Genomic DNA, 14,121 nt, shown 5'->3' with positions numbered 1-14,121 from the left:
GTATGTTAAATGTATTGAACATAGTGTGTATTACTATTCTGTCATTCCGAGGGCATTCTGACAATCAAATGAAAGGCCAAGTTCATTTAGCTACCTCTTCCAACAGGCAAAAGAGCATGATGATAAAAGTCCTAGTAGGAAGTTCAGCCATTTGTTATTGAATACTTGACTACTTCATGGCATATTTTTTCAATGATAAATAGCTTAAGTTTCAGAACACAAAGATGTTCTGGTTATTCAGGGAGAGAGACCACTATACCAGTGACTACAGGGCAACAACAACTCAGTTTGAATTTAAACCCAGAGATTGGGTGCTAAATCATTTTGTATACATTTTTCCTACATTTTACAATTTTCAAACTGTATTTAAGTGTTCAAGGAAGGAACTACTAAACATAGAGCTTCCATATGATCCAGCAATTCCACTCCTAGGTATTTACCCAAAGGACACAGAAACATCAACTCCAAAGAGCACCTGCACCCCTATGTTTATAGCAGCACTATTTACAATAGCTAAGCTTTGGAAACAACCCAAATGCCCAAAAATAGATGACTGGATCAAGAAGATGTGGCATATATACACCATGGAATATTACTCAGCAATTAAAAAAGATAAACACATGCAGTTTGCAGCAACATGGATGGAGCTAGAAGGGATCATGCTCAGCGAAATAAGTCAGAAAGAAAAATACTTGATAGTCTCACTCATAGCAGGAATTTAGAAAACCTAAATAAGAGACCAGGAAAAAGACTAATCAATACAAAGTAAAAATCAAAATCAACAAGCAACTATAAACCAGAGACACACTACAGGGGGGAGGGGCAGGGAAAGGAAGGACTAGAGTCAAAATAAGGGGGAGGGTGCAATTGTATGGGGAATATAACCAAAATGAAAATGCATACATTGTGCAAAGATGAAAAAAGATGTAAGAATTATATAAAATAAAATATTTAAATAAAAAAAATAGTGTTGAAGGAAGGAGTTTTTCCCAACCCTCCTTGATGCCTCTGTTTTATTTATTTTTATTTATTTATACATATAAGAACTGGGGTGTAGGCCAGAGTTGCAGGGTGTGATAGGACACAGTGGGGAACATAACAGGTAGATTTACTGAAATACACTGCTGAGGGGAGCAGTAAGTGAGGCAGGAGTGGTCTGCTGTGCCATGTGGGTAGCTCCCTGGCCTGGGATCAAACTCATGTCACAGTGCCTGGCAATAGATTGATAGCACTGAGACTTTAACCTCTACACCACCAAGAAGGATACCGCCTTTCTTTTATTCTAATGGCATCATCAGGTAACTCAAATTACCATACTCTTTTCATACTTCACAAACTCTAAATCACTAAATATAATTTAGCTTTGGTAGTTATAGACTTGTTGTTGCTGGTTGGTTTTGTTTGTTGTGTATGTGTCTTTGTGTTTGTGTTAGTACGTTATAGGTATTTCTGTCTCAAAGATGAAAGGGACCTGGGCTGGTCCAAATGACAGAGAGGCCTGCTTGGAGAGGGTCTCATTGGCCATGTGTTAGTAAGTTATAGGTATTTCTGTCTCAAAGATGAAAAGGACCTGGGCCGGTCCAAATGACAGAAGGGCCTGCTTGGAGAGGGTCTCATTGGCCAAGGATGGGGCAATTTTAGCACCCAAATAATAATATTAAAAGAATGATGACCCCCAGAATAAATTGTATTCCAATTGTATTAGGCTCCCTATTATAGATTTCATAATGATATGAAATGAATGAATGAATGAAGATACACTGAGGACTAGAGAAAATTTATTCTCATATCTAATTTCACCTAGTAATATGTGATGAATTTAATATTTGTTTCGGATAAGAATCATGCAATACCCAGACATTATCTCCCATACTTTCCCTTTTTATTGGCTTCTTTCTCAAGGCTCGCTAGTATAAGAGTAAAGAACACATCTCTTTCCTATGTGTAGCTGACTGCTACTGACTGTTTTATAATGGTCAGATTACTCATATTTGTTATTAGCAAAATTTTTACATTATCTGTTTTTTCTAGCAATAATGTTATATCTTATATGATTCTTTTAAAAAATGCATATGACTGTATTTTATTCAAGCTTACAATTAAAGTACAAATAAAAAATTAGAATGTTAGCATTTCTTATGTTTAACAAACTTCTTCTAAATAAAATAATTTGTTAAAATTCAAAAAAAAAAGAATTACTCATATATCACTTCTCCCTTTTCTTTCTGCATTTCTTCTACGGTCTAAACATATGTGCTACTAATATTTGTTAGCAATTTTGCTAACTATTGTAAATTAATGAGTGATCAGCAAATCAAGACACAGTGTCTTCTATTTAATAATAATAGAATCTTAGCTCACAAAACTTTTCATTTCAATACAACTCAATTGAATGAGATAAATTTTAAGGAACTACATACAGTAAATACAAACACTTTTTACCTTTAATAGGATTTCTTAAATATGTTTATGTATTAACAAATATCCTGATTAAAACTTAGATGACAACATAGGTATATTCAATTTCTTGCAAACTACATTCTGTAAAATAGTTTTTGAAAACGCTCTATGGTGGACTTTATTGTCTATCGGTCATTGATTGATTGATTGATATTTAAAATTCTGTAATTTTATAAACCTGCTCTTTTTTTAATTATTTTGAAATTTAGATTTCTCTTCAAAAAAGGATTTTTTTTTTTAATGAAGCAGGTCATAATGAGGAAAAATATCAAATATTATAAAGTCAAAACACTTTTACCCAACAGTTATTCAGTTTCTTGTGCACCAAAAACATTATCTCTTGAAATAATAATATCACTGCAGATTAGGTAATTTTACTAGTGTTTATTAAGAAACCAAAATTCAGAGGGCTAACTTGCTCATGCAGTCACTTGTTTATACATTAAAGTTGTCCTATTCAGTCTGGTGCTGTTTTTACAACACTGTTGAGAAAATCTCCAATGTCTCTCAAGCTTTATGTTCTTGAGACAATAATCTGGCCTGATATTCTGGACTAGCCTACTGCTCCATGAGTCTTCCTCTTTCAAGTAGTCCCTATATAATACTGCAAGATTTTCCTCCCTTTAAATCTACTGTCAACCATCCCATGTCTATGAAAATTTTCCACGGATTGACTACTCGTTTGAATCCCACTTCACTACTACCATTAAAAAAAAAAGACATATAGCTCTGTTTCATTTGAAAAGTTTACTAAGTTTACTAAATTTGACAATTTCAGTAAGTATAATTGTCGGTCTCTGTGTGAGACCATTGCAATATATCAGTTACGATATATCAATGTCTGCTTTCATTCAGAAAACAAGTATAGAATGATCTTCCAAAGGCCAGTACAATTGAGTATCCAGTTTGGAGAAAATAAAGAGAAATGAATATATAGGCAAATTATAAATTACAAACGGCACACATGGACATGTGTTACTATGGGAGTAAATGAGAATGACCAAAGTATGCATTAGATATTTCAGAAATTTACAAAAATTTTATAGCCCTTATTATTTCTGAAGCTATGTAGTATAGTTCTGAACTGTATAGTTCCTGAAGATTTTCTTTCTTTTTTTTACTACTTTGTGAGAACAGTTATCTAGAAAGCACAGGAATTTTGTCAGTTTTGATACCAGTTTGTTGTCCAGATTTTCTTAGACAAGAAGTACTCAATAATCTAATTCAGGGAATGTTGGATAAGCTTTTATTGACATGGAGACCTAGTAGTGTGAACATTAACAGTTTTAGGTTTGGATGGATTATAGAGAAAATGGCGTGGGAGTTGGGATTTAGGGAGGATACTTTCTCCCCAGTGTCTTGAGCCATTCTTGAAGTGAGAATGGTGCGCATGTTTTCAGAGCTAAATACATCAGGGCTTTTTTTTTTTTTTTAAGCCTTTACTCTCTATATTCAGAAGGATTTGGTTAAAATAATTTATTCCTATTTGAGGAAAGTATCATAAAATGTTAAAATTTAATATAAATTTAATATAGAATCAATCTCACCTGTTTACCTTAAAGACAGTGAAAATATTGGGAAGTTGGGGACTGAAGCACAGAGAAACATCCATAGGTTTTTTTCTTCCCAGGCATCTACTGGCAGTCACCTTCTTCTCACCACTATATGTCCTATGTCCAACTGCCAGAAATCAGAAGCCTTTACCAGTCACTCAGTTTGCTTTTGCCATGATGGGCCATTAAGAAGCAAACTATCTATTATTTAAAAAAAAAATAAAAATAAAGTAATGTTAAAAAAAAAAAGAGGCAAACTATCTCTCAAGCAACAAACAAATAAATGGTGCAAACAAATGCACCAAGATATGCAGTTTTTAAATACCACTAAGTTATATAACATTAAGGTCAGTACCATTTCAGAGAGTTTTCCAGAGTATATCTACAAAAGAGAATTATTTTTACTTTATCTTTCGTTGCTTTCTAAGACTAAATGGCATTGTGTGTGTGTTCTTTTTTTTTAATTTCTTTTTTTTTGTTTTTATAGAGGCATGTTTATTTATTTGTTTGTTTGTTTGTTTGTTTTTTGTTTATACATGCACTGGGTACAGTCAGAAGTGCGGGAGGGTAAGAGAATTCACCAGAGCCAGAGCGGGGAGCAGAGCAGGCAGAAGGACCGAAGTACACTGCTGAGGGGAGCAGCGGGCGGCAGGAGAGGTCCGCGCGCCATGCAGGACCCTCCTCCGGTGGCCAGGGAGCAGCCGGGGATCGAACCGGCGCCGCAGAGGCCGCGGGCAGCTTTGCAACCCAGCGCCCAACCGCTGCGCCACCAGGGAGGTCATGTGTATGTGTTCCTTTTCCCTACACAGACTCCCAAGTGTCTGATTTGAAGAGTTTTTAAATATCATTTTGAATCAAAGAGAAATGAATGGAAATAATCCAATCACATTTGATTATGAGGATTTTATTTTGGAATAGCAGTTTTCCCCATTAGAACAGAATATTGTTCAGAAAAGATATTTTAATTATTTATGAGCTATTTAACAGAAAACAAGAACTAGTAATTCCATATAAGAACAATGATATATTTTTATAATGGAATTGTATTCCTTGTTGTATACAGATCACACCCTTTGTAACTTATCTGTGAATTGGGCACTTAAATTTGTTTCCGTAACTTAGCTATAGTAAATAGTACTGCAATGAACATGGGAGTGCATTATCCTACAAATCACTGTTTTTGCACTATTTGGATAACTACCAAGACTGCTAGGAGAGATAGGTAGGGGTGGGAGAAAATGAGGGAGGGAGCCCAGTGGTCTATGGTGAAGAATTATGGGTTCTTTGGTGGTGGGTGTGGTATGGTAACACATAGAGGTATAAACATGTTCCCCCTAAATAATATACAGTGTTGTAAAGCAATGATACTTTAAGGAAGAAAAAAGGAAAAATCGGGCATGATTTTCAGTAGAATGAATTTGGGGGGTGTGTGAAGAATGCTATTAAATAAATTCTTTGAATAAAGAGTGGAATCGCAATTGCAGATATATGAGCCGGTGAAATAATTATTGACATAATCAGGAATTTTCAAAGTTAGTCTTAAGTTTAAAAAGTAGTAATGTTTTGAGGTTTTACATTTCTGGTGCAAGTACATTAAATAGCTGAATAATTAATTTTTTTTCCTGGGAATGCTGTTTCCCTCCCCCAAAAGGAAATAACTTATTTTCATAGTTATTGCTGTATTTTAGACAGACAATAAACTTTTTTTATTGTAAGTTTGACTAACTACAAGACTTTCAGAATTCTAAGAAAAGGAGAACCTAAAAAGTCAATGACATGAGTGGAAATCAGGATACAGAGATAAAATGTCGAAGAACTAACTAGGCTTGACAAGTAAGGAGATAAGAGTTAGCACATGGAATTTTCAGTTGTATTTTTAACTGGAAGGGTTTAAGGTATTAATCTCAAAGTTTTAAATCTTTTCATGTTTAAAATGCAAAAATCCTTAATGAGATATTTTTCTGAGTCATATTCACAAGTCCCTAGAAGAATGCCTCAATATTATTCAAGGTCTCCTGTCTTCAAAGAGTGGCTCCTTAATATTCAATATGGTCTCTATTTTAAAGTGCATATCAATTTGACTCAATGAGCTGACCACAATAATCTGTATCTCGGCAAAAGCACTGATAAGCACAGAATATTTCTTTCCCACTTTTTTAAGCCAAATACTATGGACTTACATATATGTGTATACACACACACATATGTGTGTGTATACACATATCTGCCATCTGTATGTATATACATACACATATTTGTGTATAGGTGTATTTATGTATATATAACTTAATGTTTCCAGAAATTAAATACTAAAAACATAGAGATTGAAATTTTCTCTAACTCTAAAAAAGAAAGCGCATCTTTCTTTTTTTTCTTTTTAAAGATTTATTTATTTATGCATACAAGAACTGGGGTACAGGCCAGAGGTGTGGGGTGTGAAAGGATCCACTAGAGACAGAGTGGGGAACAGAACAGGCAGATCCACCGAAGTACATTGCTGAGGGGAGCAGCAAGCGAGGCAGGAGAGGTCTGCTGCACCATGTGGGTTGCTCCCTGGCCTGCTGGGGGATCAAACTCGTGCTGCAGAGTTTGCGAACAGCTTCATAGGCTGTGTCTTAACCCCTTGCACCACTAAGGAGGCCCAGCACATCTTTCTTAAATAAATATTTGATTCATGTGGGAAATAATTTTTTACTAAGGAATTTGGTCGATATCCACTTTGATGAACACTGGCTTCAAATGTACTTAAATTTAATGCCTCTTTGATTGATGTCAACTCAAAAGGAGATTCTAAGGTGTCTTTTCCTGTTTTTCAGGTTTCTTGAGCACAGGGGATCAGGCTGCAAAAGGAAACTATGGACTCCTTGATCTCATACAGGCTTTAAGATGGACTAGTGAAAACATTGGATTCTTCGGTGGTGACCCCTTACGAATCACTGTTTTTGGATCTGGTGCTGGGGGTTCATGTGTCAATCTGCTGACTTTATCCCATTATTCTGAAGGTAACCGTTGGAGCAATTCAACCAAAGGTATTATGCAGGTTGCAAATTTTGACAATTTTGGTGTCTGCATGCCACCACCATCGGTAGTATGTGATGCTCTGTATATATTTCTCTGTTCAAACTGAGTGTGAGGTTAAACTACTTAAGAGTGTTTCTTCAGCTTTTCTATGCATGTTTAAAATTTTGTCACACTCTTTTCTCTGTCTCTTTGGATCCTGGTAAAGATGCCCTTTCAAGCACACTTCACAATAGTTATCATTACCATTTTTCTCTTTCCTCCAAAGGATGATTTTTAGGAAAATCAAAGAAGTTCGGTTGTGTCATCTCTGTTTATTCAGTAATCAAAATCAAAGACAAGTGTTTTTTAAAGCAGGGATTGTATATGATCTATTTTCAAGACAATAGACATTTAAGACACTTTACTAGTAAGATGATAGGAAGCAGTTGTAAAATAGTTTGTCTGAAAATGTGATTTTCACTTGTAGTCTGAGTTGAGAATGGATGTTTGATTATTTTGCATGCATGATCCAAAATTGTCAATGCATCAAGGTCACTACTAGAGTTTTTGATTAAAAAGCAAAATATGTTCAAATTTGTGCTTTTTCTATTTTCAACTCCCAAAGTGCTGTTTTTTTTATCCTTGAATCTTGGCAAAGCTGCATGGAACACAGAGGCTGCTTAAACCCAGGAAATATTATTCTTGTCTCCATTTTCTGACCTTGACAAACTTTCTCCAAATTGCCTGTCCAAGGTTTACCTTTTTTTTTTTTTTGATGGTCTCCCATTTTCCTATTATTTAGTCATCCATTCTACTTGTATAATTAACTTGAAATAGCCACAAAAACATAAGTGCTTTGTTAGAGAAGTGTACGTAAATACCACTTTCTCTCTCTTACACACATTAATAGAAAATATGCATTAACATAACACATCTTATATTACCAGTCTATTAAATTGTCATTTATAAATCTAAGATAATATATACTGTTGGGTATATTTCATGATGTGTCTTAATCTGTAAGAGTGAGCTTTATTATATGAACACCAGAATAGAATGTTTATTTTTTTGTATCAAAGATGTATGTGTGTAGAATCTCAAAAGAACAGTCATCAAATGAGTTACATATTTGGAAAATCATATATTATTATAGAATTAATTAATAGACATACTTTACAGAGCTTTTCATTTATATTAGTAGGTTCTGACTAGAGATGACAAAATGACATATATAAGAACATTGCCAAATTGCATAGAACTTCTGATCTTTTTTGAAATAAATTTTTTGTTTTGTTTTGTTTTTTTTAATTGAACAGATTGGATTGTTCTAGCCTTAGGTTATACTAATGCCAATATTTGTCTTGGTTACCTTTAGATGATCTGTTCAAATTTCTTAGGGTTATTTGAAGACAATTGTTATTCTTCCCATTTTTTTCTGAAATTTTTGTAAATGTAAAGCAAAAAAGGATACCAAAATCAGCATCAGCCAGTTAAAACTAGTATTTGAAAAAGTCAAAAGTAAAGAAAAAAAATAAAAATTAAAAATACAGTTCTGAAAACTGAACAAAAATTGAAAAAACTAGAGAAAATGAAAAATACTGGCATTGAATAGATGAATCAATTAGTTCATCAGCTAGCATAGCTGTTCATCTAGTGTGACCTGGTAAACAGTAGCAAGAGGCTATGCAAACTGTTGAATATATAACATTCATTATACTCCTCAAGGAAATCTTGTCCATGCCTAAACCAGAGAAATGGATTTATGTTTGATCTAGTGCTAATAAGCCTAACTCCACTGATAAAGCTGTCTGATTTGATTAGGAAATGCTCTTGAATTCATCAGGCTAATTCTGCCAACCTGCAAACAGACTTGTAGCTACCATAACTCAAATACAGCTTGCACATGATAAAATATATAGTTTCCCCAATACCCAGCTGGTATATATTGGGCTATATTTAAGTTGATGTGCATTTTTCTCCCACATCTTTTCTAGTACATTTAGTTAATATCATTGAGCCTCTGCAAAGTGAAAGAACGTTCTAGAAATTAGCATGGTTATTTTAGTTGTAAAGTTTTTAATGAGAGAAATATCTTTCTGAGCAAATGTTGACAAACATATAGACTACATAATTTTAAAAAAATTATCAGTATTTATGCACTTTGCTCCAGTGTGCTTTGCTCTAGCAAATTAAAATATGTTCATAAGATGTCAGCAAGCAAAATAAATTTAAATTCACATTGTTTGACTTTGTGAATATTTTTAGAATTATCTAGGAACATATCACAGACATTTGCAATACATATATGTGTCTGGAGAAAAATCTAAAACTTTGCTTCTAATTTAGATGCTGTTTTAGCACTTTGTGAAAACACTTAACTCAATAGCACATATGATTAATTGAGGATGTGTTTAAATAACTGAACTGTAAAGCAGCATTTGAAAATTGGGAAAATAATTTTAAAAAGGAAAATAAATTATATTTTAAAACAGGAATTTTATTTAAATATAGATAAAGTATATTAGTAAATTTGAATGGCATGCAGCACTTGCCAAACTTTATAGGAGACCATGATTTGTAATTCTTAAATGCAATTAAGTGAAAAGCAGTAAACTAAGTTCATCTTTTATAATAAAATATGGCAGTGCACATTCAATGGTGGAAAAGTTAAATCATCCCAACCTCCCAACTAAATCCTTCTGCTGATGGTTTTTTCTTTAACCTAGTGAAAACACTTCCAATGTTATGTCTTCTTCTGAAAGATGAATAATCAGCATACTATGTCTGACATGAAGAGCTGGAAAGAGTATGTGTAAAGTGATATTTTGTTTTGTGTGTCTTTAGGGCCATTCCCAGGGTATTAGCAAATCTCCAATCCCAGAATTTGTGTGGTCTCTCAACAATTCTTTTTTAAAAGAATTCTAAAATATATTTTAAAACAAATATATAAAGCCATTTTGAAGGAAGATAGATGTAGTCAAGTTAGAGGAAACATCTCCCAAAGACAATACAGCCTATGAAGAGTTAAACAGGAGAGAGTTGACCCCCTATGCTTAGTTTTGATAATATCATGAGTACATGCTGAGTGAAGAAAATATGTGGGACTTTTTCCACTGATATTTAGGCATTCTCTTCCTCTCCTTGCTAATAACCTCTTTGAGACACTGCACAATTTAGACCTCTTGATCTCTGAAGTAGTTGTTACTCAAGGCATAGGACTTAAGTTTACCACTCCGATTCATTGTACCCTGGGGATGACTATATGTACTTTCTCTTGAACAAAAATGTCGATATCTCTGTTTCTTGATTTGTACCTGGGTTTTTATATACATGTCTAAAATAGTAGATGTTACTGTTTACTCACAAATTTGTTCAACATTCATCTGAAACTCTTTGTTGTTTTCCTATAGGACTTTTTCAACGAGCAATAGCTCAGAGTGGAACAGCTCTTTCCAGCTGGGCTGTTAGTTTCCAACCTGCAAAATATGCTAGAATGTTGGCCACAAAAGTTGGTTGCAATGTTTCAGATACAGTAGAGTTAGTGGAATGTCTACAGAAGAAGCCTTACAAAGAACTTGTTGACCAAGATATTCAACCAGCACGATACCACATAGCCTTTGGACCTGTGATTGATGGCGATGTCATACCTGATGACCCTCAGATATTGATGGAGCAAGGAGAGTTTCTCAACTATGATATAATGTTAGGTGTTAACCAAGGGGAAGGGTTAAAGTTTGTTGAAAATATAGTAGATAGCGATGATGGCATTTCAGCTAGTGATTTTGACTTTGCTGTTTCCAATTTTGTTGATAATCTATATGGGTATCCTGAAGGCAAGGATGTTTTGAGAGAAACCATTAAATTCATGTATACTGACTGGGCTGACCGTCATAACCCTGAAACCAGAAGGAAGACATTACTGGCTTTGTTTACAGACCATCAGTGGGTGGCACCAGCTGTAGCTACTGCCGATCTTCACTCAAACTTTGGTTCACCTACATATTTCTATGCCTTTTACCATCATTGCCAAACAGATCAGGTTCCAGCTTGGGCTGATGCAGCTCATGGAGATGAGGTTCCTTATGTACTAGGAATCCCTATGATTGGACCAACAGAGTTATTTCCTTGCAATTTCTCCAAAAATGATGTCATGCTGAGTGCAGTAGTAATGACATATTGGACAAATTTTGCAAAAACTGGGTATGTATCTAAGGAATCAAATTTTCTACAAGTTGATTAAAAAATATTCTTTTAGGTATATCAAAAAATAAATATTTTGAGTCAAAATGATTTCACCAATAGATTAACAGCAGCAATTACAGCAAGTTCCTTTATTCAGGATTCTATATTGTGATGTTTTGAAAATCATCGCATTAGTTACTATTTTTTAGATGTTTGTTAAGAAAGGCTTGTATCTCAATTGCATTACCCCACAATTAGATGTTGTTGTTTTTTAATTACACAGAACTTACTGTTATTGTTAGTCAGTAGTGACAAACATTTTACAGTCCTTTCCAGCTTACATACTGTTATGCCTTTTGATTCTCCAAGCTAACCAGTCAGGTGAGCAGATCAGGTGCTGTTAATCCCATTTTACAGAGAAGGGACATGAGTCTATGAGAGCTTCATATAGATATTCCTATATCTAGTATGTTGCCTCACAAAGACCCAAATCTTCATCTGCCAGTTCTAAATTGCAAGTCATTTCCCTCTTCCTTAAGGACTCTGTTAGTCTTTCTATGAGGCAACATATATATGTACAAATTTTTGAAATTTTGAGTAAACAGCAACCCATCTCTGAGTAGGCAGAGAAACCAAGAACATGAGGTTTACTCTCATTACATCATTATCCATCTAGCAATCATCCTGTGATGGGATGTATATTTCTAAATTGACCCAAATTGTTGTTGAAACACAGTTTAAAAACTGTGTTATCTCTTCAATTAAATATTAAATTAGTAATATGTGGATTAAGGAAAAAGTAAGTTTGTTCAAGTAATTTGTTTTCTCTTTCCTAGTGACCCAAATCAACCAGTTCCACAAGACACAAAATTCATCCATACCAAACCCAACCGCTTTGAAGAAGTAGCATGGACCAGATATTCCCAGAAAGACCAACTTTATCTCCATATTGGATTAAAACCAAGAGTTAAAGAACATTACAGAGCCAATAAGGTGAACCTCTGGTTGGAGCTGGTACCTCATCTACATAATCTCAATGACATTTCTCAGTATACCTCGACAACAACTAAAGTGCCATCAACTGATATCACTTTCAGACCTACAAGAAAAAATTCTGTACCTGTCACATCAGCCTTTCCCACTGCCAAGCAGGATGATCCCAAGCAACAGCCAAGTCCATTTTCAGTGGATCAAAGGGACTACTCAACAGAGCTGAGTGTCACGATTGCGGTTGGCGCTTCATTGCTATTCCTGAACATCTTGGCCTTTGCAGCCCTGTACTACAAAAAGGATAAGAGGAGACATGATGTTCACCGGAGATGCAGCCCTCAGCGTACAACAACCAATGATCTTACCCATGCCCAAGAAGAGGAGCTCATGTCCCTTCAAATGAAGCACACTGATTTGGATCATGAATGTGAGTCCATCCATCCACATGAGGTGGTTCTTCGGACCGCCTGCCCCCCAGATTACACACTAGCTATGAGGAGGTCACCCGATGATGTTCCCTTAATGACACCCAACACCATTACAATGATTCCCAACACTATACCAGGGATTCAACCCTTACACACATTCAATACATTTACAGGAGGACAGAACAATACTCTGCCCCATCCCCATCCCCACCCCCATTCACATTCAACAACCAGGGTATAGCCAGATAAGAGAAACAAACTCTATTTTTTTTTGATGGATTGCAGTAAAAGATTACTGAAGATTCCTTGGCTTTCAACCTACAAGACTCTTACTATTTAAATAAGGAGGAATATTATGTGAATATACATATCAAGAACTTTGGGGGTTTTGAAAAAAATGAATTGTACATATATACACAAATCAACTTTAAAACAAATTCCAATTGCTTGAAGCAATTGTTCTGAATGATACTTTTTCATTCACATTCAAGAATTAATTTTTTGAAGATTTATGTTACGTAATGGAATTAGGCATGTGGAACACCAAACAGGAAAGAACTATGTCTGAAATATAAAACATCAAAATCAAAAAACAACCATGAATATGCACAAGGGACACACCAATGGAATGTCAGATAATTTCCACCAGTTTTTATTTGGAGCTGTTTTATTGTGTAGACCATATTTACATATCTGGATAAATACACAAAGCACCAATGCTGTTAATGGCCTTAGCAGAGGCTTATGCTGAAATTTGCCAGTAAAACAGAGAAGTTTAAAGACTGGCAGGTACAACATTATCACATAAGTGCTGTCAGTATAAAGTTGTGGGGATAAAGGAAACTGGATATTTTTAGCACGATGTGCATGATAATTTATATGCTTGGTGGCTGTGCTGCTGATTAAGCCGTAATTAAAATTCTTCTCATCCCATTGGATTTTTTAATAGAAGCTTCCTCCATCAATTGGCAGAACCAAAAGAAGATTTTAAGGGGCAAAAGTAATTATAATAAAGTAATTCACAGTAGTTTTGATAATAGAGGGAATTAGTTATTAAAGGTATTTGAAGAAACTTTAGGTATAGTGATGAATACTCACTGATATGAATCCCAGAAAAAAAAAAATCCTGTGTTTTTAATGTTCTTTTCATTCCCATCTAACTAATTGATACAAATGTAATCCTAATTGGACATGTGTTAAAGGATCTATAATTTGCTGTGGTTTTTGTTACTCTGTATTTTGTTCCTTTGGGTAGGGTGAAGTGTGTCCAAAGAGTTACTTGCAACAGTCTTTTACGATATGAGGATGCCCCAAATTACCACTCTGATTACAGTTCTCAGTTAATTGATTTACTCACATTGCATGACAAAATGTTTACTACTAATAATTCAATATAAAGTTATGTCCCTCCTCACATCACTTATCTTTCTCACTGAGGTTCATTCATTGGAATTTATTCACACAATCTCAGTAGATTACGAAGTAGATAAAGAACCTAGAAGGAGAGT

General features: G+C 34.7%; 1 protein-coding gene across 4 annotated transcripts in view; it reads left to right on the top strand.

The window, feature by feature from the left end:
- Positions 1-12,854, top strand: part of NLGN1 (neuroligin 1) — a gene marked incomplete at both ends in the record, with an annotated part of 650,884 nt that extends 638,030 nt beyond the window's left edge. For 3 of the 4 annotated variants that reach the window (XM_084231589.1, XM_084231587.1, XM_084231588.1), the window contains 3 exons: positions 6,830-7,042; positions 10,424-11,213; positions 12,032-12,854. In XM_084231589.1, coding sequence (XP_084087715.1) covers positions 6,830-7,042; positions 10,424-11,213; positions 12,032-12,854 — 1,826 coding nt within the window. The remainder of the gene's footprint in view (positions 1-6,829; positions 7,043-10,423; positions 11,214-12,031) is intronic. The other variant, XM_084231590.1, reaches the window with a different exon arrangement.
- Positions 12,855-14,121: the final 1,267 nt, after the last annotated feature.

The sequence above is a fragment of the Talpa europaea genome, assembly GCF_964194135.1.
Source record: "Talpa europaea genome assembly, chromosome: 4".
Lineage (NCBI taxonomy): Eukaryota > Metazoa > Chordata > Mammalia > Eulipotyphla > Talpidae > Talpa > Talpa europaea.
Note: the sequence above shows the minus strand (reverse complement) of the source record. Positions and strands in the feature narration are given on the sequence as shown.